This window comes from Pseudonaja textilis, chromosome 3 (assembly GCF_049901715.1).
Source record: "Pseudonaja textilis isolate UNSWEBS1 chromosome 3, rPseTex1.2, whole genome shotgun sequence".
Classification (NCBI taxonomy): Eukaryota; Metazoa; Chordata; class Lepidosauria; order Squamata; family Elapidae; genus Pseudonaja; species Pseudonaja textilis.
In genome coordinates, this window is record NC_141992.1 from 116,772,129 (window position 1) to 116,799,340 (window position 27,212).

The 27,212-nt window shown below is 34.1% G+C and overlaps 1 protein-coding gene across 1 annotated transcript in view; it reads right to left on the reverse strand.

Moving 5' to 3' along the window:
• GALNT12 (polypeptide N-acetylgalactosaminyltransferase 12) overlaps positions 1 to 27,212 on the reverse strand; it is a 37,799-nt gene that overhangs the window by 5,802 nt on the left and 4,785 nt on the right. Inside the window, exons 3-7 of the mRNA XM_026701029.2 lie at positions 25,436 to 25,625; positions 17,707 to 17,892; positions 5,847 to 5,964; positions 3,297 to 3,473; positions 1,638 to 1,769 (exon numbers count right to left, since the gene is read on the reverse strand). Coding sequence (XP_026556814.1) covers positions 1,638 to 1,769; positions 3,297 to 3,473; positions 5,847 to 5,964; positions 17,707 to 17,892; positions 25,436 to 25,625 — 803 coding nt within the window. The remainder of the gene's footprint in view (positions 1 to 1,637; positions 1,770 to 3,296; positions 3,474 to 5,846; positions 5,965 to 17,706; positions 17,893 to 25,435; positions 25,626 to 27,212) is intronic.

A 27,212-nucleotide genomic window follows, 5' to 3' on the forward strand; every position in this document is an offset into this window, starting at 1 on the left:
TGCATGCATATGTGCAATCATGGAGAGACTGGGGAAAGAATACACTGTGGCTTGGAGCTTCTTGCCACATTGTCTGTCAGGATTCCAGCAATCGCTGTAATTAAATCATGATTCTCGAGCCAAACTTCAAAAAACTGCAAATGATTCATTCGAGGTGATTCGCCTCTAATGAATCCTTTGAAGTTTTTTGAAGTTTGGCTGGAGAATCATGATTAAATTAGAGCGATTGCTGGAATCCTGACAGCAAGCCAACTCTGGCATACGTAATTTACAGTCACCTGTGACCCTGTTTCCCACTTCCCCCCTGGATGTCACATAAACCAGATTCTCCAACTGAACACATTAACAGGCTGGGTGTCATCATTCACATTCTCCAATTAAATATATTCTTGGGCAAAAGCTCTGGTATTTTAGTTACAATCTTTTAAAGATAAGAGTTGGAATGTACTTTCGCTTTCAACTGCTGCACTGCTCTTCCATAAGACTGTCCAATGAGCTGATATTGTTATTTATTCAATTATTGATAGTAATATTACTTAAAATAGTATTTATTAAATTATTTTCATATAATCAATGTTTATAATATAATCAATGAACAAAATTTCATGAAGGAGTCCATGAATTAAAAAGTGTGGGGACCCCTGCTCAATTTTTTTCTCCCTATTTTACGTTAGAACGTACTTTTATGTGAATCTACCACTTATCACCACCACCATCATCATTTAGCACTTCTATACCTTAAAGCCACTGTAAAGCAACAATTACAATTATTATCCCAATGGAGATCCATACTAAGAGATGCTGACTTACCTAAGGATCACTAACAGGTTAATAGCAGAAGTGTAATTGTACCTGAGGACTTTTTGACTCCCTCACACTGTCTTTGCTACTGTCAGGATTTATTAACTGATTTATATTAATGTTCATTTACTTCTACCATCATAATGGCAAAGAAAAAGAAACAAAACATATTTTTAGTTAAGCACTCATGGTAAAAACTTTCCCAGGAAATGAGTACAGTATGTAGAGCAACAAACTTTCCACATGGTTTTTGCCAAATTGACATACAGGTAGTCCTTGACCTACCACCATTTGTTCAGTGACTGAAGTTATAATGGCATTGAAAAAAGTGACTTAGTTCACATTTACGACCACTGCAGCACCACCACTACCCGGTCATGTTTGGACTCTTGACAAATGGCATGTATTTATGACAATGGCAGTGTCCAGGGATCCTGTGATCAGCTTTTGTAACCTTCTGACAAACAGTCAATGGGGAAGCCAGATTCACTTAGCAGCTGTGTTACCAACTTAACAACTACAGTTGTTTCACTTAGCAACCACAGCAAGAAAAGTGGGGCAAAATTCACTTAATAACTGTCTTGCTTAGCAACAGAAATTTTGTGCTCAATTGTGTAAATTGATGGCTACCTGTTTACCTTTTCTATTGTATCTGCTTGAGGGATTATGCAAAACCCCAAATGTTGTTTACCTAAGTATATTTGGGAGGCTAAAATCCATCTACCCAGTAATACTACTAGCAATTCCCAGGACTGTTTGTTCAAGAACTTCTACCTGTGTATCTTGAAAGAGTATGAAGGCTTGGAAATTCCCTTATGAAGAAGAGTTTCACTTACCATCCCAAAGAAGCCAGGTCTGTCCTCTGGGACATGAAGTTCAGGATAAATATTTTCTAAGTACCATTTAAAATCCTTGCACTTGAGCTTCTCTCGAAGCAGTTTTCTTTCTGTCACATCTCCATAGGGTTCCTAAAGTGAAATCCCAGAGTAAAGTTTCAATAGAGAACAAGTTATATACAGTATTCCAGAGAGGCAAGTAAGATCCTAATACAATAAATTTTACTTCGAGTATCTCACACTTATGCAATTTATAAATTATTAAGGTCAGGGGTGGGATTCAATTTTTTTAACAACCGGTTCTGGGGGCGTGGCTTAATTGGTGGGCATGGCTTGGTGGTAATGTGGCTGGCTGGGCGTGGCCAACTCAACATCACTCACGTAGAGGCACGCATCTCCTCACCTAGCTTCTTGTGACTGTGGGGATGCTGCAACAGTCATAAGTGTGAAAAATGGTCATAAGTCACTTTTTCAGTGCCATTGTAACTTTGAATGGTCACTCCACACAAACAAAGTACCAGCAAAGGAGGGAAAAAAAACTCCAGAGAAGTTCCAGAGACAGGAAGTCTAGTCCTGCCAAGAATGTAATAAGGGTTAACGGAGAGGCAGTTTCTGGAAGCAACACCAGAATGTTTCCTTCCTGCCTTCCTTACAGGATTAGGCCAGTAATTTCTTCCAACAACCGATTCTCCGAACTGCTTAAAATGTTAACAACTGGTTCTACTGAATCCCACTCCTGATTAAGGTGAAAATAGCTCTATATTAAATAAATTACCCTAGTCAGCAGTTATCTGAATAAATACATCAGCATTAAGTTTTGGCCCCCAGGACTTCAGTTATTAGAATTATAATATTCCTATCCAATTATTTATGTTACTGTGCATGCATGCTCTTCATTAAAAAAAAGCCTATCATTTTTCAGGCTTCCAAGTGAGCATTCAAAATGATGATGCTTTAAGCATTTGATTCATTAAAGTTAATGCAACTCATAAGGTAGACATAATTTTTTCCAAAGTGCAAAATTCTGAAAAACAACAGAAAGAAAGTACAGCATCCTAGTATGAGGCCTGCAGAATGCCCGAAACATTTTCTATATACAAACAGACTTGTTATTCATGAGGAATATTCTAGTTCAATTTGGCAACATTTTAATATGTGTATTCCTCTGAAATATTACAATCTCAGTTGAAAAGATTAATAACTTTTCAATCAATGTCAGTTTGTAATATGGAGGGAAAAATGAATTAAGGCCAATCAAATTAATATGAAATGCTAAGAAATCTATTTTTATAAATTAAGTTACCTATGTAAATTTTATGTTTTTATTTCGCAAAATCATCCTCGGAAATGATATCTATCTCACCAACTTCAAAATGTTTAGGAACTGTATTTTCTTTCATATATAAACCTACTTTTAAAACTATAAGGGCTAGAAACTGCTGGCCTGAGTTCCTCCAAAACATAAGCATATGCACTATTCTGCCTATATTTTTCTGTACTCATCTTGCAAAATTTCAGCATTTGCACCGTTCTCTTTGTTGTCTTATCATATTTTTAGGCTCATTCCTTTATTTTCTGAGAATATAAACTTAGTCTCTCAGCTTTTCAAGAAATATATTTTATCTTCTATACCTGTACTTATGCCTACAGCAAACTTACCAAGCGTGCATGTGGATTTCTGTGGTAGTAAAGTTCTTTGTACGAATCCATCCATACTTCAGCAGCCCGAACAGAGTTAGCTAATGCTTTTGCACGTGAATATGGAGCTTGCTTTGGAAAAACATGCCCTACGTGAGAACAAGGATGGATTTCAAGACTTCCTCCACACTGCCAGATCTAAGAACAAAATCAGAAAGCAGATCTGTTATATATGCACTACAGTGCATTGTTGTGGAATGCCTTTGCCCATGTAGTAGCTGTTGAATAAAGTTCTGAATCTCTATGGTCTGGAAAACATCCTGCTCCTACTTCATTTCATCAACTCAAGCAATACTTTGGAGACATCTTATACATCTGCATTTGAATACAAACAAAAGCATCATGCAACAACACTCTCAACTAATTTATTCCTTTATTTATTCCTTTATTTGGAAACTGATTAACCTATGCATTGTCCGGAACATACCATGAACAATGTTGATAGTATTTCATGTTGCTATATCACGTATTTGGAATTTTTTTCTTCATGGGTTTTATACATGTCAGCTTTTCAGTAAGATATGTAATACAGGTAGTCCTTAGGTTAAGACAGCAATTGACTAAGTGATGCAATCATAAAACATGACATTATATGACTACAATGTGTAATAATGACAAACCTGAGAGTTTGGTGTTTGCTGCAAATAAGCAAGAAGTGACAGAATACCAAGTAAGGAGTGGAGGGGGAGGGTGTGGCACAATGAGGTGGAAGAATGCTACGAGGGGAGCCAGGAGAGGGATTGAGAGATCTGGAACAGGCTGTGTATGACTGCAGAAGGCCAGAGAATGTATAGTATAGAATGGCTTGTGACTTTTCCCTGCCGGTTTCCCGCACTGATTTTACTTGTGGGAAGCTGGTAGGGAAAACTGCAAATGGTGATCCCATATTATGGGACAGATACTGCAACTATTGTAAGCACAAGCCATTTGTCAAGTGCCTGAATTGAAATTAAATGACTGGAGGCACAGTGACGGGTGAAACTTCAAAGACTGATCATAAATACTACTTGTTCAACACAACTGCAACTTTGAATGGTCATTGAATGAGTGGTTGGTTATCAAGGACCATCTATATACATGTTGCTTTTAACAATTAAAGCTACCCTTGAAAAGGAAATACAGGAGACACAATCAAAATCGTTATTAGATAGTCCTCGCTTTAAGAACCACAACTGGGACAAACAACTTTGTCACTAAACTATGTGGTTGTTAAGTGCAGCATCACAGGACTGCACCGAACATGAATTCTGTTGGAGTCACTAAGGAAGAAATCACATGACCACAATTGGTGATTTTACTGTTGGCTTCTCCGTTCATTTTTCTTGAGGGAAGCTCTAGAAATGGCAATCAAGTGACCAAGGAGACACTGCAATGATCGTAAATGCATTCCAATTATGAAGCACCTGAATGGAGACTATGTGGCCATTGGGAAGTTGTGACATTTGGAAGTTAAAGGAAAAGTTAAAGGAAGTTAAAGGTGGTAATGTTACTTTTTGCACTATTGTAATTTTGAACAGTCACTAAATACTAATTTTGTGGTCAGAATTGCACATATACATCAATAGATTATCATGAAGGCCACTTCAGATAAAGGAGATAAGAGAAGTTACCAGGCATTTTATAGTATTAAATATTTATTAGCTAATGTTTGCAGTGGATGCATTCAATTAGTTATTATCAAAAAGCATCCAATTAAAACTTGCAACAGACTGAAGAATTACAATATGTATTAGTTTTTCTTTGAAACAAGATGAAATACAATTTCTTAAGCACTCCATGTTGCAAATTCAGATCAGAAAATATCCAGATAAGCATTTGCCTCAATATCTGAGGACTAAATATGTGGATATTGAGGCTTAAGGTAGAAACTGAATGTTTTAAAAGACTTTCCTAAATAATATAAGTTTTCAAGGAGCCTGGAAGGTTGGCAATGCTGGTTTTTTGCACCCCCCCCCCAATAATTGTAGCAGAAAAGAACCTCAAGTTCAAAACATTTAACTCTGGTATTCTGAGATTCTGATCTGTTCTCTACTCTTAAATCTGGGAATTAGAAAAACTTTTTGTCATAAACTTAAATTATTTACCTCGGTCAAGCTTGATCAATTTTCACGCTACCTAAATGAGCTTCACTTATGATGAATTACAAACTCTTGTGTCTGGATGTTACATTATGTAAAAGGAAGTCTGCTATACAGTACTTCTATCCCATTAATTTTAAAGATGGATGATATGCATCTATCATAGAGTTTGGCTGATCAGCAAATAACCAATGAAATATTTGAACTACTAAAATAAGATGTTATGGCTGCTTAATTCCAGGTAACAGAGGCAGAATAAGTACTTGAATCAAACTTGAAATTCATCATAATAAGGAACTGTTTTATTAACATACTGACTATATCATAGATTATTTTCTTTGAAAATATTTCTTTCAAAGAAAAGAACAGAGACAACATAAAGAGGGATGGATTCTAGGAAGATCCTGGCAAGACTTCCAAAATCATTACTTACCCGAAATGAAAATTCAAGGTTTTCCCCTCCCCAGACTTCCATTCCTGTGTCGTATGAGCCAAGATAGTTAAAATAATTCTTGTTCACAGCAAAGAGTCCACCAGCCATAGTTGGAGACCTAACAGAAGAAAACACCTCAGAATTAATTGACAAACAAATCTCCTTACCAAGTTAGTATCATATGTGAATCCATATGTAAATATCACCCTTAGCAGTATAATATGAAGAATACATCTATTTAACAAAATGTAATTGCTCTGTAGCTCAGAATGTAATAACAAATACTGTAATCAAGTTTTACTCAGAAAACAGGAAGGAAGCCAGACAAGAAAACTTTGATCAAAAATCATTGTGAAATCCCCTTGCAGCAAGATGGTCAGCAAATTAATTAATTAATTAGAATAAATAGGAAACACAACGATAGAATTCTTTAGCAAGCTTTGGTTTGTTTTTCAATTAGTAAATTTAAATTGTTTAATATTTGAAATCAATAAAGTAAAAGTGAAGAAACTGTGGCCTTCAAAATATTGCTGAACATCTCTCAGCATCCTGAGAGATTATAAAGATTAAAAGTCAATACAAAATACACAATATACAGATTTTTTTAAAAAGTGAGAAAGAAAAAAAGACAAAAAAAGAAGAAAGTAACTTCCTCCTGTATGCTAACAAGTAAAAACAATTTTAGTAATTTAGCACAATCTCTAAATAACACATAATCTCTCTTTTCCCCAGAGCTCATTTATTAACTAAAAAAACTCCAGAATCAAAATGTTTCATCAATTATTCCTGGTTGGAAAAAGAAATATAATTAATTTCTGATAGAAAAAGCCAACCCTGTATTCCTTCCCTAGGTTTTTAAAAACATTCTTTAAATCCTTCAAAAAAAAAAAAGTTCTAGAGCTAGCCTGTTGTTCATCTGTTTCAAGCAAAAGTCTTTCAAATCTTTAAAAATATATTCTTTAAGTCCAATGTGCAAAATTTATCCTTTTGCTTATCACTTCTCATAAAGTCTTTCAAAACCTTACCAGAACTTTTTGCACATTCAATAAAAAGAATTTATAAAATTTCTGATTCAATATCTATATATCTCTTTTAGGAAATGAGTCATCCACCAGTTTCATTTGGATTGCATTTAAATCCTTCAAAATGTTTTCACAAACATCCAATGTTGCTTGTTCTTCTATAATTTCATTGCCACATGGTCTGTCTATTTGTCAATAAGTTCAGCCACTTTGTCATGAAGCTTAGTAACAGAATGAAAAACTTGTAATAAAGATTTCAGCTCCATTTTCTTTACCCTTTGACTCCTTCGAGTATCCAATGTTCAAAGTATCACCATATTCCCATGAGAAAATTTCTTAATTAATTCAAGGCTACAAATTCAAATCCCTTTGGCCTCTAAATCTGTTAACTATTCAAAAATCCATATACTAAAACCCTTTTGCTATATAGTCAAAAAGGTCATATATTTTCAAACCTTTTAAAATGAAATTTAAATAATTATCCTCTAAGGAAGAGGAACTCACTGATGAATACAGAAAAACCTTGCCAGTCTGAAAGGTCTTTATATTATATTATATTATATTATATTATATTATATTATATTATATTATATTATATTATATTATTATATATATATATATAGATATATATACACACACATATACATATACATATACACGTACATATACATATACACGTGTGTGTATGTATATATAATATAATATAATATAATATAATATAATATAATATAATATAATATAATATAATATAATATAATATAATATAATATAATATAATATAATATAATATATATGCAGGTCTTGGTGTGTTTGAGTCTTTAAAGACCCGAACACGCCAAGACCTGCATACCTGTACCCATGAAAATCTACGAAAACTTATTATTTATGTGTGTGTGTGTGTGTGTGTGTGTGTGCGTGCGTATAGATATATATATATATATATATATATATATATATATATATATATATATAAATATAAATATAAATATATAATAATATATAATAAATATATATAATTTTATATATATATATATATATATATATATATATAAAAATACCACTCATGCATCAGCACAAAATCTCCAGAACTGTAAAGCCTACAAATTTGAAATTTGGCACATATGTTCCTCTTAGCTTCTAAGTGCTCACTAATGACCATTTTTTGAAATGACCATCAGAGCATTAGTATTTTGTATATTATTATTAACATGCTCTGATGCTAAGGAGTTCTACTCCCCCTCCCCACCTGAAAAGAAATCTGTTCCAAATGCAAAACACAAGTAAAGGAGAGGAGTTTCAGTTTTACTTTCACAGCAGCAACCAGCTTTAATACAGAACAGTTGAGCTAAGCCAACCCCAAATTCCTTGCTGTCTCCTTGCTCACACAGCAAATACTGTTTCAGTTTCCATGTTTCAGTTTCCAAACAGCCCTCAACTCTCACACACTGACAGGACACTAGCTAGATGAATACTGATGGATGCTGGTAGGCAGAGGCACTATTCTCTCCCACTTATTTTCCTCCCCAAAAACTGAGGGCGATCACATAGTTTCATAGCAAAGCAGTGGTATAGAGCTAGTTTTTCTAATATGCAATAATAATAATAATAATAATAATAATAATAATAATGCAAGAGGGCTTAAGAAGTGGGGTTTGGGTAAACTTTATATGTAAAAAGCTGCTTTGTGAGTGTGAGCATCATGAAATCTCAAATTCCAGCCATTCCCTTCATCAACTGACCATAAAATAACAATTTCCAGAATCTACTCACAAGGAGCAGTTGTCCAGAAGTCACATGGATACTCTTTAGAATCTTTCCTTCTGGAGAGGTTTCATTAGTCTAGAGCCAACATTTAGCCACAATTTTTTAGCAAAGGCCATCCTGCTAATAAGCAGTGTGTCAGCCCACCATGCCTGCCATAGGAAGTCTTCACGTACAAACTAATTTTTTGTGGATGCAGTAGCTCAATAACAATCAAAAGGGTACAGTTTACTAATCCTGGGAGTAAGGATTACAAGGTATAAAATTCAGCCTGCTCCATTAGATCTGGAAGTGGCATGTTGGAGTTACCATTCACGATTGGTGAGAACCAGGAAAAGGTCATATACTATAATTCCAATATTCCTTCAAGCAAATCAGGAGAAAATAAACATGGCATTTTCATGGGCAATTAACAAGCAGTAACATGATAGCAATGATTTGGCAGGCTTTGGTAACAGTACAACTAGAAATGCATATCTTAAATTACAAGTCAAATGAAGCAGACACACATTAAAATGTGTAAGCAAATGTACAGAACTGAAGAAAGATACTACATGAATTAATTTATTACTTATTTATATTCCCATTCCTCCCATTCCCATTCCTCTTTCTTAGAACTATTTTCTGTAAAAGAATAATGTTTCCTTGAGAATTTGAAGATTTTTCTGACTAAAAATAAATAAGGCATGGGTATTCAAAATAAATAAGGCATGGGTTATCACCAAAATGGGATTAGCCCACTCTGCTCATGCCACCAGAAAAGGTCTACCACAGACCACATCTGCTAAAGAATTTTGGCAATGAGGTCAATAAGTCTTTTTCTCAGTGGTCTCAACTGTGGAACATTCCACCACCAGAAGTGAGAACTGTTCTCACTCTTTTGGCCTTTTGGGTGAGCATTAAAACTTTCTTTTGCTGGTTGGCTTGAGGTCACAAGGGGATGCTCACCATTGGAGGTGGTTGATGGGCTAAGAAGACTTTATCCCTGTGCTGTTTTCTTGGTTCTGGTTTCATGCATAATTTCAAAATGTAAATGTGTGTACTTTTAAATTTTTAATTGCTTTTGTATTTATCTTTTTCTGTTCTGCAAGTAGCCCAAAGTTGCCCTCAGAATATGAGCAGCATGTAAATTTAATTAATAAATAATGCAGAATTGGAAGACAATATGCTTTCAAGTTAAATGACAATTAAAGCCCTCTACCTTTTTCTTCAACGTTTATTTTTGAAAATGCATTTTCAGCACTCACTGCAACCAAAACTAAATATCAAAACAGGCAGAAGTTGACTATAATGCTGTCTCTGACTAACAAAAGTTACAATTGTTCATGAAATATATCATTATGAGTTAAGCTCAGATATCCCATTAAACTTTATAATTAATGTGTTAACTATTCAGCAAATATTCAACAATTATCATTCTTATTATAAATTATAATCAGTACATAATTTGTGCAATTTATTATAAACCTCATAATTTATACCATGAGAGATAAAGTTCTATACTGCAAAGCGATATTGTACTGTATGGAACACTCATTCTTATTACCAAACACTAAAATAATCATTTGTTTTCATGATTGCACATATTATATATTTTTTTATTTTATAGAAATTTATGGTATACATTTTTTATAAAAATACAAAGTAATTGTTACCAAAGCTTTATGAAGTTAGATGGAATTAGAATGCTTCAATGTGCTTATTATGTTAGTGGGGAACTTAACCTACAGTCTTAGACTTATTAATCATACTAACCATACAAGGAAAAACACAAAAATAGTACTTTATGTACCTTTTTAAAAAGAGATGATGGGGATAAAAAAGTAGGAGAACTAATAAATCTGTTTTATTTTGATCTTTGCAAAAATTGAAAACAGTCTTGAACATCAGTCCCAGCGAGATCTTGAAATGGTATCAAGATTACAGATATTTACAAATCATATGAAGAAAGTTAAAGCAATAATTATGTTCAAATAGAATTGGGATCGAAAATTCTATTATGCTTTTGATGTTCCTGAACTACAACTTTCCATAGCCTTACAAAGCAGGGTCAGTGGTCAGGAATGAAGGAAGATGCATTATTTTTCTGCTTCTATGGACTCCCCAAGCCTGCCATTTTCTTTTTATAGGAAGCAGGTGTTAATTTTGCACAGCTTTTTTTCTTTTTCCCAGCAATTTTCCACAAGTACAGGGTCCACTGGACTAGACCAAACATTTTCACCATGTACTCCAACAAAATCATCATACATCACACTTTTTGAAAAACATGTTATTCTTTATATATTAAATATTTGGAAATTTTTCATACACTTTGTTTATTTTGAACTCAACCTTTTTGGAAGTCAGAAATGTTCCAAAATTCAAGCTTAACTTTTATTGCTAATTATACTGTCTTTCTTATCCTTAATTTTTAAAAACAGTCAACCACTAGGTGGCTTTTGCTTATTACCCATTGTTTCTCCAAAAATACGGTTAATGAATATGTATAATGCAATGCTATAATATGTAAGTCTAGATTACATTTTGAGTTAATTTAAACTGAGGCACAAATCAGTTTATTGATCAGTGCCAGAGGTGAAGGTAAGCCTGAAGAAGGGAAGGATTGCAGGTCTTCTTCATAATCATATGCAAAATGGAAGAAACCATAACTGAAGCTGTCCCAAAGGTGCTTTTTCAAGAGGCAATCCGACTTTCTTATTTTTCTTTGAAGATATTTCACTTCTCATCCAAGAAGCTTTGTCTTGATCCAGTCAGAAGAAGCTTCTTGGATAAGAAGCAAAACATCTTCAAAGAAAAACAAGGAAATCCAGTTGCCTCTTGAAAAAGCATCTTTGAGACAACCATGACCCGGATGACTGAGAATCTCCAAAGACACATATCTGAAGCAGCTACATTCCTCTAGCCACTATCTAAAACTTACTCCTTGCAACTTTCCTCAGTCTGAGATTTTCTTGTTTTGGGTAGAGGGACTATTAACTTGTTCCCGCAAATGGCATAAGTTACATAATTTAAGAACAAAAACAAGTTAATAAATAATAAACAGATAACACCACAGGCTTTTTGAAGTGTGCTGGCATCACCTTATTCACAGAGGGGCAGACACCCTCCTACTCCCTTGTTCACTCAAGGAGCCAGGAAGGGCAAAAATACAAAGCACAAGGGCAGTGAGTCAGTCTCTCCTAGACCACCACATCTCACAGAGTTATTGTTGTAGGGAAAATAGAAGGCAAGAACACTGTGTATGTTGCCTTGAATTGTACATAAAATAAAGGCAAGATATAAATCTAATAAATTTTTAAAAATGCTAGAAAATATCCTATCTATCAATATTCACAGCCAAGAAGGGTGTAGCATAGCATCTTATCGGACTTTGCCCATGAAGTCACTTTTTGGGCAAAATATTGTATTGAATGGTTGCAGTGGCCAAACAAAAAAATCACAAAACTTAATTCTTCCAAAAAGAGAGCTTATCATCCTGAACATCCACAGACAAGACAGCCTTCCAGTGGAAGAAGGAAGAAGTAAAACCACTTTTCCTGCTTTACTGCCCTATCTAGGCGTGAATGCCCTTGTCCTGTCAAGTTTGCTTTTCATCTTGTTCCCTCAACATCCCAGCATATCCATTTACTGCTCTCTCTTTTCGGTTTTGCACTGTGGATCTGTACAATAAACCAAGGGGCACACCCACACATGCACACCATAATTTTAAAGAGAAATACAATGTTTGAAACTGGGTAGATAGGATTTATTTGAATTATGACAATGATAGAATAAAAAGAAACTGAGACAAAATCTGAATAAAATATTTAAAAGATACATCTTTGCTGCTGTTTAATTTTTACCAATGGTGCTTCCTATACTGTTAATTAGTTTATTTACAATTATATGGTTATACAGCATTATTCTTCAAAAATCATTAATGTTCCTCACCAGGTTGGAGTATGTAAGGAATACAGCTGCAGAATATATTTAGCAGAAACACCTTACCACAAAAATAGTATTTCTAGTCCCATAAAGTGTTGTCTCTTCCCATTCCTTAAGCTATCCAAGGAAAACATCTATTTAATTATTAATCTCTTTCTGAATAAGATTGGCAAAAATCCAGTCTTCCAAAGGCTGTCAATGTGCCAACAGTTTTAGATTAAAAAATACCCCACTTCTATTCCTTTAAAGTTATATTGTGCTTGAAAATTAGCACTGCTTTTCTTTTCACTGAAACAAGGAGATTTTTGATAGGAAATGAAAAGTCATCTAAGACTAATCTGTAAAATACAGCTCAAAAACTGACAATTTTGTCATTTCTAAGATTATTTTTTTACGTATTCCTACTTAATTACAGAAGTGCATTTATCTTCAAGCTCTAACATTGTGAGATGTAAGATACCTTGCAGAATTATCCATTTATTGTTTTACAAATAATTTCTGATTATAGACATTTTTTAAAAAATAGGATCAAAGACGTCTCTCAGTCAAGGGCTACAATTTTGTTTTCTCTATTTTTGAAGAACCTCAAAGTTCTGAAAATGACATGGAAGTGAAAGGGCAATGTAGAAGACAAACTTCAATTTTTGGCTTTTGTTTTGCTTAGGTGTAATAGTAGGAGGGAATGACCTTGAGAGACAGGAAGAAGAGTTGCATATTAAACAACTTTAAAAGGTATCTCAGTCCAGAGAAAAAGAGAGCCTGGGAAATGTTTTAGAAGAAATACTTTTTAGTTTTCTGCCAAGTAAAAGGAAAATGTGCAAGGAATACTTTCAAGCTTGCAAGATTCTGATAATATAACCTTACAATAAAGATAGCATTAGTAGTCATTGTTATGCTTCTTGCCTGAGTGGGCTCTGGATGGAGTTCTATTTTTATTTATTGTATTTTATGAAATTTGAACAAAGAAACCATAATACTGTGAACTTCTGGGAGCTTGTAGGTGCCACAAAATAAATCTGGGGCCACATACCATGGCCCATCTCTAATCTATAAGAAGTCAATCCTAATACATTTTGGTTTTGACTCATTTATTTTGCACCTAGAAACCACACATTTTCAGTAACACTTCTACTTATATTTAAGTAGTTCTATTAAATCAAACATAGCAGTTGTGGGAAATGATATCTTAGTTTTAGACTTAAAATTATATTTTATTGTCTATAATATATCCTTAATTCCTTTTCATGTTATTGACCTATTTCATAAGTAAACTATATTTCTAAAGCATGAAAGATAATACATTATTTGCTATAAGCTGTACTGATGCCACAGAAAAAAAAACCTATACATTCAAATAAGGTGAACTAAAGAAGGACAAAATTAAATGTGATCTTATCAGCAGTAAGCAATTATTAACAGAACAATGTTCAGGTGCAAAAATTGTGTACTGTTATTCATCATCCCAACAAGGAAATACAATTTTAAAAAATTATTTTACAAATTATTTTACAATGAGTTACCAATGTTTGATTGGAAGGATAATTTGATCAATTTTAACAACTTTTAATACTTAAATTAGCAACAACTCCTACTATCTCTATATACTTATATGAAATTCCATGTTTGGAGCAAGGCTACCTTTCCCTTTTTGTTTTCAGAAATGTCTGAAAAAAACCTGACAGACATTTGTTAACTAACTTATCATATAAACTGAAAAGTTAGGCTGTTTAATCATTAGTAGATCTGTTCATAGATAAGTGCCCCAACATACCTTTGCAAACCTTCTAACTGCCTTTGTAAGCTATTTTTGTTCAATTTAACTCTAAACCTCAGGGGGAATTCTGTTATGCAACAATACAAAAAGAGTAAAACGTAGCTACTACCCTCAGGAATTCACTTAAAAGAAAGAATTCCAACCAATCATGTCAAACAGTTATTTTTTCCGATAGTTGATCTAAGTCTCATAACTCTAGCTGACTGAAGAGAGCATAGAGCTTTTATTCAATTCCATTGAATGCTGTATACATTCAATTACCAACTATACTGAGGTGAATAAACTGAAATTAAATAATAAAGTTTTTCTGCTGATTAGCAGGAAACTGTGGATTGGAACTGGGATTCAGCTTGCTCTGCACAGTGGCTTCACTCCCTTGTAAAAAATTCTAGAAGAAATTTTTAAAGATATTTACACCCAATTCTGCAAAGCCCTGACAGGATTGTATCTTGTAAGACAAAATTGGCAGAGAAAGTATAATACAATCACATTAGTACACTTTCTTTATTTTTATATGTCAGTTTTATTTTTGCTTCTATCCTCTGTCTCTCTCACTCTTTGCCTGTCTACTCACAATAATATGTAATCTTATTGTGCTGCATTTAACCAAATAAAAATCCTTTATTACTACAGTGTTGGTTTATATTGGCAGCACACAAAGAATTGCTGGATACCTATCCCCTAGCAAAAGAGAAAAGTAGAATAATCTATTGTTCTATATACTATTTAGATGCCAGATGAAGACAATGCTTACTCTAGGGGTGGGATGCTACCAGTTCTGCCCAGCTCTACAAACCGGTAGCTCTGAAGAGCAGCAGACACCGAACCAGTTCTGTGTTTACTGCTGTTTGGCCCACCCACCTACCCGGGCTCCTTTATTTCCTGCTTTTTCAACCTTAGCTGCTTTGCATGGCACAGCTGAGGATGAAAAAGCAGGAAAAAAGAGGCTTTCCAAACATTGCGCACCTGCGTGCAGTGCTTTTCAGCTATCCAGGCGGCATAGCTAAAGATTTTCTTACATGTGCACACATGCGCAAACAAAATGTAGTCACTGAACCAGTAGTAACACCAATTGAATCCCACCACTGGCTTACTCCAAACTCAAGAACAGCCACCTGCCTGCAAAAAACTCTATCCAGGGATCCCAGAAACAGGGAAGAGAAGTGATAGGATAAATATTGTAGGAAGGGATTCCCAGACCTGGGTTACCACTGTGATAGAGAACTTCCTTCTTACATGTAGCTCAAACGTTTTTAGCATAAAGACAAAAGTAGGCCATAGGACAAAAAAGATAGCTATTAATTTAACACAGAGATTATATACTGTTTTGTCAATTCTGACTTCTACAAAGTAAGTGGCATAGAAGCACATTTTTCTACTCAGTGATTTTGACAAACATCCTTTCTTCACAATAGACTACATGCTACTGATTACCTTTATAGCTACATACTATATTACATATTTTAAGATTTCTCCATTTATACTCCCATTTTTAGTAAACATTCTACCTAGGGTTACAAATTCATCCTTTTGCTTTTTGTCAAGGCATATAAAGTTGCATCAGATTTTTATTTATTTATTTTGTCAAGCATGTGTTAGATAACAAATGTAAGTATAAATATTATTATTAATACATGAAATGAATATGAATAAACGGGAACATTTGGACAGGGACTGTAGGCACGCTGGTGGTGCACTTATGCACGCCCCTTACAGACCTCTTAGGAGTGGAGTGAGGTCAACAGTAGACAGTCCAAGGTTAAAGTTTTGGAAGTTTGGGGAAGAAACCACAGAGTCAGGTAGTGTATTTCCCGGCATTGACCACTCTGTTGCTGAAGTTGTATTTCCTGCAATCGAGTTTGGTGCCATTTACCTTAAGTTTGTATCTAATTCTGTGCTTGTGTATTGTTGTGGTTGAAGCTGAAGTAGTCATTGATGAGTAGGACATTGCAATAGATAATTTTATGTACTACCCTTAGGTCAGACCGAAGGCAGCATAGTTCTAAGTTGTCGAAGCCTAAAAATAAAAGATAAAGGAACCAACAACTCTACAGATAAGTTAAGGCGCCTCACATGCTAGAATTGTGAGAAAATAAAGAATCTTAAAAACTGAAAAAGGAATTTCCAACTCTCATTTATTGGTGAATTCATTAAGGCAGAGTCTCTTGGAACATTTTGAATTGTTTCTTTTCAGATTTCTCCAAGTTTGCTAAGGAACTCACTTTAGCTGATGGGTACTTTACAATGTTGAACGCATATACCAATTGTCATGAGAAATATAGTCTTGTGATTACGCAATCCTAGCTAAATAGTTGCAATCACCTGGAAACACAACATCAGAGGACTGAAAATATTTAGCGAATAGGATGGTTTCTCTAAAATCTAAGATCTTATGGGCATTGGTATCTTTGTAGACTGTGGCATGAACGCAATAGGTGTGTCAGAGGTGAATTATACTCCTGGGTCTGAAGACTGAACATTTCGTCAGTTGAGAACAGTGAATAGAACAGAACAGGAGCTGAGGGACTTAGAGCAGGAACAGAACAGATCAGATTTGAAAGAAAGAAATGCAGAAACTGAAAGATCAAGTCCTGAGGGAAAAGTTGCTGAAGTCACTCTTAGTATCAGGAGACCAGTGGAAAGCAATGTGATCAAAATACAAATAATGCTCTCACCAAAGCAAAACAAGGCAGAGAACTATAGAAGAAACATGAGGCAGGGTAAAGAATCTTTGTAAATTTGTTTCCCATGAGAAAGTGTTCTGGTCTACAAAGTGTTCTTCATAGATTCTATATTTGTGTCAAATGGGAAGAGGAATAAGAGTGTAAAGGAAAGGATTTTTGTAGAAATTCCAAAAAGAATGAGGCAGAGGAAACCAGCCTGTAGAACCAGATATGGTTAAAAAAAAGTTTAATTAATTGCCTCATTAATAATTGCAGAATTTTTCTCTTCTAAGTTGCCTTCTGCAATTGACTAGTGGCAATCTTATCAATGTCAATGGTCTTCAAGTGGCACTCGAGATGTTGGGGATTTCGCCCAGTGCCTATTACTACTGGTATTATTTTCTTTTTCAAATGAACTTTTTCTTTTTCCACAATGATTATTATTATTATTCACTCAGATGCTATTACTGAAGTCCACACTGATAGTTTCAATTATTACTGCACATCACACAAACTAATCATAGTACGGTAGTACTGTAGCAACTAAGCCAAGTTGTGCAACAAAATAAAATGCGTAAAGGACAGATTACAGATCTTATTTTTAAAATAAAATTGCCAGTATAATAATCTAGTATGACAGTATTGTATTTGATCATTATTCATCCCAACAGGTTTATCAAAATATAATTTCAGATGGAACAAAAAATCAATCTAACCTGATAACATCAGTCTTGGATCTTCGATGTTTCTGCTCTCGCTCTGGCACTATGTGCCAAGTAAAGACCAGCCTCCAGTCAAACCCACCAATCTGTGGCTCTCCAGCATTTCCCAAGAATTCAAAGGTGTTCCAGTCAATTACATCAATCACAGGACAGACGACAGCTGATGGTTCTTCTTTAATTCTATGCAAGTTTACAAAGAAATATTGTTTGTATCCTGATGGTAGAAACTTAACATGTTGAATAGATTGTAGAAGACCATTAGCACAAGTATATAAAAGTAGTTTTCAGTTTTCCAAACTTTTACAGGCATTTTACAGTATTTTCCTAATAATTAAAGAAGTACCTAACCAATGTCTATCATCAAAGTAACTAGTATAAAGATATTTGGACTGCATTCTCAAAATTTCCACCCAACATAGTTCCAGACAGATTTGGAGGATTCCAAGTTGGGAAAGACTAACATAGAACAAGAAAGGATAATGTTTTGTATATTTTATTTTTGTGTATCATGTGCATTTTCTGCATATACATTTTCTGACTTCCACTTTGACAATCTTTTGGAAGGCCCTAAAGACTTGGTTTTGCCAGAAGGCCTGGGGAACCCAGGGTGTGAGGGAGTTCATCAATGGCTTGTTTAATTGTGTACTTCACCGGGAGGATGGGTCATTGGCTTTGGGGGCTTTTTTATTTTTTTCTATATTGTTTTTTATTGCTTGTAAGCCGCCTAGAATTGCTGTGAGCAAGTAGACAGCTATATACATTTTATAAATAAATAACTTTTATTTTTTCTCAACATTTCCAAGTATATTTTGTAAATAATCAAAGGTATTGGGTGAAAACCCACTACTCTCCATCGTGTAAGAATCTTTACATATTTATTGTATCCCACCATTGATAAGATAAGGTGCAAAGATTTTCAAATCAGCTGAGCATATGGAGTCTCACCCCCTGTAGTAAAAACTAAGGAAAGAGATGAAAAATGTTTACCTTTTTACCCTTACATACAATGATCTCATTAATAAATGTGCAGGATAACTAATTATTACTTTCCATATACTATTATACTGAGTTTCACTTCAGTGCTGTTGCAAGAGGCAAACAAGCATACTTGTGCATATTTTCTTTTAGTCAAGATTCAATTAACCTCCCCTTTTATTCATCTGCTGACATCATCAGATCAATCAAAAACTTTCAACTATCTCCTCTCTAAACTCTTCTATTTCACAGTTTATCCAAGGCATCTTGCTACATAATCTGAGAGACTGGTTCTATTCTAATTTAATACAATTATGTATGCATAACTAATAAATTCCAGCAATAAGTTTGCATAATTAATAAACTGTTAAATGGCTTAAACAAAGGACACAAACCATCGCAAATATACAAAATGCTTACAGGAAAGCAAGAAACAGAAAACTTGTAACATGTTCTGTAAAAGGAAGACAATATAATATACTGCTATTGGTGATCTGAGGAATTTTTTAGATTTATTCAACTGATCATACCTATTTTCCTCCTTTATGAATCCTTCATAGGGTAGCCAATGTATCCAAGAGAACAACTTATTAATATTTTAAATTTTAAAGGCAAAAATAATGTAGAATATTATTTCTCACTGACTGTTGCCTCTCTTAATCAGAATAATCAAGCTAAATGTAAAAAACTGAAATTTCCGATTGTCAACCAACATCCACAGGTTTCATTTGGAAGATAAAACCTTTATGTTATGGATTACAGTAATTTGCTTTGTAGAAAATAAACTAATTAATAACTTACTGAAGCAAATAAAAACAAAAATGGAAGGAAATACATTATTCAGCTTTTGTCACTATACATTTATTATGATATTGATAATCATCTTCAAGAAAAGAAGAAAGAGATGAAATGAAGTCTTAACTGAAGAATAATAGAACTTTCATCAATCCTAGCATTCACAAGCACAAAGAGACTCGTGTTACTCACTCTCCAGTCCAATCAACTTCAAGAGTTCAGTGGCCACTCCTTCTGACGGTGCCTGTCAGTGAAATGGCCATGCTCCCAGCAAGCTGCAGACCAACTGCCAAACAACCACAGATAAAAGATAAAAGACACAAAGGAGGAAAAAGGAGATGGAGTCAGAGATGGTGAAGAAAGAAGACCAAGAGAACTTGTATTTGATTAAAATTATCCAAGCTGTTATACTGGATTAAAATCATGCAACTAGAATACAAACATGTGGAGCAGAGTCTATGCAAGGACATATTGGTTATCTTTTTCCCCCTCTTAATTTCTACCTAGAAAGCGGAAAGCAGCAAGCACAATTATTTCTAACATCAGGGTCATGTTATATATCAAGGAATCATTTGCTTCTTGATCATTTTATTTTATACAAAGTCAACACTATCCTACAGCCTCCTTCCAGCTCTTCATTTCTAATCCCAGCACATTTTGTACAAGAAGTACTGTCATGCCCCTGGTGGAGACTGACTCTGAGGGGCAGGAGGAACAGCCAACAGGGAGTGGAAGTATGGCTCTGGAGGTTGTGGAAGAGGCTGGGGAAGGGCAGAGGCCGGCTGGGCAGTCAGAGGAGGACCCAGGCCCATCCCTTCTCCATCCTAGGGCACGCAGGGAAGAGAGGATAAGGGAGAGATGTGGTCTACTCAGGAGGAGAGGGCTTTGATCCTCTTCATGGGCTGCAGCTATGACAACTGAGTAAGAGTACAGACATGCATACAGGTGAACGCTGGAAACAAAGCATGGAAATATCTCTAGTTTATGGTTCCTCTCTGAGTTTGGTGTCCTTCCCAGTGTGTGTTATCTGTGGACGTCCTCCAGCCGTATCTTGCCTGGTTTGGGTTGCTTTTTCCTTCTTGTTGTAACTGTGTGGGAGCTTTTGTCTTCTGTCAAGAATATTCGGAACTTGGAAGCAAAGTGAAGGAATAAAAGGGTGTTTTTTTTGGTGACTGGGTTTGTTCTGTATCCCATCCTGGGTCATCACAAGTACATTAAAACAATAAATCAATAAATCCTGCCATTCTTAATCTCTCCTCAATCTTGTCATCAATTCATTTAAGTGAAGTTTGCATTGAAGGAGCAACAACAATCAAAAACAGGCATTTGGGACAAACAGATACTTGCATGGCACAAATTACCATGTAGACACTATGAAATTGGTCTGCCAGGACTCTGTAGCAGTAGCCCACAAAATATCCAACCATGACATTTGTGCCATTACATCTATTCTTCATCTTATACTCTTGCAAAGAGAACATTAGGGTTGCACAATGCAGGAGCCCTATTCAAGGCCTTTCCAGCATTTTGAAACATTTCAGGAACATGATTATGGCAAGGACAAACAAAATTTTCTAAAAGTTGTTACTTCAAATATCTGGATGCTCTGGAAACACAGTCTTTCAGGATTTGCTTGCACCTCAGGTTTCTTATCAGGAAACGCAAGAGTTCAACATCACCGGTCTAAGGGAACTACCGCTTCAAGACCACCAATTTCTCATGGTCAGTTATAGGATATTAGAAGGCAGAGTTTTGGAGAAAGTACCTGAGGAGTAATTTGGATCTTGAGCACACAGGAAGTTCTCAATTATGACTCGTTGCTTAGCATTTGAAGTTATAACAGACCCGATAAAGTGCAGGTAGTCTTTGAAGTTATAACCAGCTGTTAAGTGAACACGCAGTCATAAAAAGATCATTGCAGCTGGGTTTTTTTGTAAAATATTTTTTTATTTTTTACATTTCATACATCTTTTCACGTGAGCATCATGTTTCCAGATTATAACACTTGTACATAGTCATATTTTCATTTCCATTAATCTTATAAAATATTAACTCATATTATTCATTTCACTCATCTTTAAATAAATTTGCAATTCATATTTCAGTTCATTAATTCTATATCAATATCATTTCATCCATACATAAGTTTTCAATTCTTTATCCCCTATTATTTCCATTTTCAGCTTACCTCCTATTTTATTTTACATTACACATCATTATTGTTCTTAATTTTCTCTAAGCTGATATATAATAAACAATCTAAAGAGTAAAAATATAATAAAAACAATATATTTAGGATCCACATGGTATTTTCCATTCCCCTACTTTAATCAGAATAAAATATTCTCGTTGTACAATTCTAATATCCATTTAATAATCAACTGTATATATCCCCTCCAAAATCACTAAAATAACTTCTTAATATTTCTTATTTTATCTTCACTTTACTTATAATCATTAATAATCATATTTTTAAAATTCATTTCCATTCCCTTATTTTAATCCTCGAAGAAAAAAAGGGTTCATAATAACACATTTTACAGTATATATATATGTATGTATGTATGTATGTATGTATGTATGTAATTATACACTCCTAAGGTATTTCCCAACAAGTTTAAAACTAAATACCAATATATATTCCATGTGGTATCCCCCTTATAGAATCCCTAACCCTTATCTTGGAATTTTTCGGCTTTATTATTTCTTTTAATTTTAACCAACTTTCCCTTTTCTAAATTTCCCTGGTCTTCCTTCTTTCCTTCTAACATTTCGCCCATCTTCTCCCCCACCCTTTCTTGTTCTATTTTTTGAAGTTTCTTCTTGTATAATTTTTTCTTCTTTTGTTTAATCCTGGGAGCGTTTTCTCTTTTGTTTATTGACTCTGTCATCAATGTCATAGTTTTAATTCCTTTAGTGTCGTTCTCCAAGTCTATCTGAGCCTCTTTCTTCTTCCTTTAACTCCGCCTCACTGGAATTTCTTTGTCCTTCTGCCATCGCCATTATTTTCTTTTCCAATGTTTCCAATAATTCCCTTCTTTCTTTCAGCATTCCTTTTACAATTTGTAATTCCAACTTTAAGTCTTTGCTTATTTCTTCCATTTTTTATAATCAGTTAAATTATTAATATTCAAAGTCTTTTATTGCAATCCTTGCCAAAAGTCTCCTTTTATCTTTGTTTCTTTTGTTAATCCTTCTATCTCTTTCACAATCAACACCCAATAGTCCCAGGAAATTGCATTTGTAAAGCCTCTTAGTAGAGTTTCTCCCTCTTTTTTTAATTTCTGGGGTTCTTATTATTTTATTTATCTTTTGTTTCATAACAGTAAATTTCCATAAGATTTTGTAGGAAAAAGGTCTTTGACCATTAGATGGCGCTCTGTATCACTTTCCACTTTTCAAAGTTCTTTTCTTTCCTCTTTTAATTATGTTAAACATTAATTTCCAACCATTTCCACTATTAATTTTCTTGACAATAACCAATTCCAGCATTTTATCCAATGTCTAATTAATGCCAATTTATATTATTCAAAATTTAGTCTCTAATTTCATTGTAACTTTTTATACTCCAATTTTGTTTACCTTGTATTTTCCTCTTATTTTCTGTTCGCTGCTGTGATACTCTTGCACGAGGGCACTTTCTTTCTACTTCTCGGGGTTGTTAAGAAAAAATTCAGTTCTTTTTACCTAGTCACACGTCACTCACCACTTCACCACAAAACTTAGGGTCCCGGCAGCTTTCCATCTTCAGGGCAGTCATTTTACACTGCCGTTTCTCCCTGTCTTCCAGCGGAATAATACCTAGCTAGGGAGGGGAGATGCGGCTCCCCTTGACCCAGCTGGCAGTCTCCCCTTCTTCTCCCACCCCTCCAAGGTGGGTCAGACGACTCCGGTCCTGTGGGGACCCTTCCAACAAGGGAAACATGGATCAAAGCCATGCACAATCATGGTTTCTGATCTGTCGTTGACGGAAATGCCACCAGACGTCAAGATCACTGCAGTTGTTAAGCAAACTAGTGGTTCACTACAGGACAGTTTTGCCAAAAACTGGAAGTAAATGCCTGTTTTCAGGACAACTGTCATAAACAGTCACATGTCCATGGGACTCGATAAATTACCATAAATGTGGGCTGGTTTATGAGTGCCTGAAATGGCCTATGTTTACAGGGATTTGAAGCATTCAGTGGTCCTATGATTGCAAGTTAGAATAGCTCTTCTCAGAAACCAGCATTTACTTCCTATTTACAGCAAAAATGCCCATTGTGGACAATGGGTTCACTTAACAACCACGATGTTTAGTTAAAATTGCACCATTTACTTAGCAACTACCATAAAAAAATCATAAAATCAGGTATGGTCATGTGATGGCCTGCTTAATAACCAACCCAACTTTTGGGTTCAATTATGATTAAATCGAGGACTATCTATACACAGTGATCCAATACTTTATTGCTTATAGAAAATGGATATTATTATTATAGTTTAACAATTTACTATTTAACACAAATATATGGTAGTTTTAGAAACCATAACTGGTAATATATGAATTATTCCTGTTGGTAGTGGAGTATGAAGAAAATAGCTTTCAATCTAAACCTTACCCTACACCGCCATCTTGTGGAATATTCACATTATTAAGAATAAGAGTTATATCTTTAGTTACTTTCAAATATAAATGTCATAAAATAAGCCTCTACCGCAGTTCACTGCAGTTCAAACAGATAAATTAAATAATTCAATAAAAGTGAAGTATAAGTTAATATGTTCTTAAAAATATTACATTTCAGTATTACAATAAGATTTAACAGACTATCACTCAAATAACCATTAAACCAAAATTATGTCATTTGTCATAGCTTACATCATTTATAATATCATTAAACACATGATGCAATCTAACACAAATGACATAAAAATAGCATACAATTATGTGCTTCATCTGGGAAACTTTGTAATAATTTCTCTGTTATTATTAAATATATTTGGATAGAAATGTTGTCTGTTTTGTTCATGTTTGCTAAACAGGGAAATATTAAATCAGGAGTTTACAATATTAACTATATGTGTGATTTTATAGTATTTTAGAAATACACTCAAATATTCTACCTGCCTCCTTTTTTAAATCTCTATTTTTATTGCCACATACTAATAAATCCACAAACTCTTTGTTTTACTATTTTGCATTTGGGTCATTGAAAAGCATCTCTATTTCATTTTTTACAATCATGATGTAATATGTGGGAAACCCTGCAAATGTTATAAATATATTTTAATTACCTTTTACTAATTACTTTTAATTACTAATTTTAATTATAAATTATTTTAGTAATTACTATCACATATCACATAATGCATTTATTGTCCTTCTCTCCTAAATCCCTTTCTCTCATGACTATGACTCTCATCCTGTCACACTGTCATGTAATTCACTGTCACATAGTGCAAGCCTCTCTCCCTTCCTCAATATAACGTATTTTGAAAACAGTAGCACTATATCTGGAGAAGGTACACATGACATAAAAATGTACAATCCTATAGCTACTCACTAAAATTATTATAACAGGAGCAAACCAAGATATGCCTCTTTAATTTATACTGTCATAATGATTTCAGTAGATTGATTACACCTGAAATATAATATTCCAATGTCATTTATTTATGTGATAAATTCAGATTTATTTAATATTTTGAGTCTTTATTTTGGTGCCCATCATATTTTTCTTCACCATACATTTATTATTCTCATATAAATAATTTAAAAACTAGCATCATTTACTATAAGAAAGCCTAATGAAAATAAACATAAAGATCTTTGCACTCTTAATGTATTCTACATTTCATAGACAAAGAAGAAAACTATAACATACAAGGTATTCACTTAGCTGACACAGTCTTTAAAAAACCAACACAAATTACCAAATGGTTCCAATTTTGGAATATGACATTTATTTACCTTTCTAATAATGGTTCCAGCCACTCTTCATGGCATTCACAATGGCAATCGAGAAATGTAAGAACATCCCCTCTTGCTACTGAAGCTCCCAGAAGCCTTGCTCGAACTAGCCCTTCCCTTTTATTTGCTCTGATAAGCCGTACCTTGCGCAAATTCGCCAGATAGTTTTCCAAAGCTTCCTTTAAATGTTCTATGGCAAAGAAGTAAGAACTTGGTTATCTAAGGAACCTATAGTAAATGGGCCACAAACATACTTTTTTACATTTAGTTGCATCTGAGCAGAGATAATGACAAGCAAACAGCTTCTGACGGGGGCACAACTGAAAAAACTTGCCTTACATGTTCACTTACATGACAGATTCAAAACATGGTGTCCTTGAATCACGAAGCCCTCAAAATGGTTTTCTTATGTGTTCTGAGTCTCAGAGAAAAATGTCATGTTCTAAAACATTCTGATGTTGGAATTTACTTTATAATGGTAAAAATAACTAGGCCATTCAGTGTCTTTTGGCTGTGATTGATCCGTTCTTTATGACAACCATTTCCATCATTATCAACCACCAATTTAAAATATGATCAGAGGCAGATAATATAAGAAGCCAAGTGTCACACAAAGTTTTGGAAAGCTTAGCTCTCTCTCAACCAACTTGTACACATTTTCACTTGCATTCTCTGAATATCAGATCTCTGAAAAATACTATTCTGAAATCTAGCAAATTACTTTCAGATATCCATCAGTATAATATTTCCTTCTTTTTAATAATTAAATTGGTTTTATAAATACATTTTCCAACAGACATATACCAAAAACGAACAATTCACCACATGCAAAAAAATTACACAAGTAAAGACATATAAAAAGCCAATTTGGTGAAGTGGTTAAAACACCAGGTGAGAAATTGAAAGTTCTAGTCCTGGGTTTACGCACAAAGCTAGGTTGGGCCAGTCACACACTCTCAGCCCCAGGAAGCAAGCAATTGTAAACCACTTCTTAAAATCTGCAGGAACTTGTCCCAGCAGTCATCAAAAGTCAACATTTTACTTGAAGGCACGGAAACAAACAAACCATGCACATATAAATATAAAAACTGTAATTGCAACTATATCCCAAATTCACCTGATTTTGTAAGACTTTAAAAGAGAAAGAAAGCTTTCAATATTGACCAAACCAGTCCACAATTTTTTTTTCCAAATAATGTGAAATTTTCTGAATAAGAGAGTACATAATTGGATTTCAGAGATGTGTGATTTTGGAATTTTTGAGTGTAATATTTATTTCTTGCCAATTCCCTGTCCTGCAACGTTCTTTCAACCTGTTATTCAGATAACTGTTCACAAGACTGATTAGTAAACTGTTTAATTCCTGTGTTGAGCACATATTTAACAAGATATTATTTTAAATGGATGGAAAATTAATACCATGACAAACAGTTGAAGTAGTACATCATAGAATCTGAAAATAATTTGAAATAATATTATGCAAAGCTACATTAAAGGTAAGTCATTTACAATATATCTCAATCTAAATCCATTTCATATATATTTAATTTTAACAATATACTCTCAATTTTTATTCCAATATATAATAATTAGCATATTTTAGGGAATTATATCTTGTTTCTTCAGACTTACGCTCTTTATGATGATAAAACTGTTGTTCTTTTTATGAGACAGGTTTTTTTAAATTAATGAGTTAGCTAAATTGGTTTATGCCGTTGAAGAAGTATAGAAAACTATTTTGGTTTTCTGTTCAGTTTACTTATTCTTATATTTAATA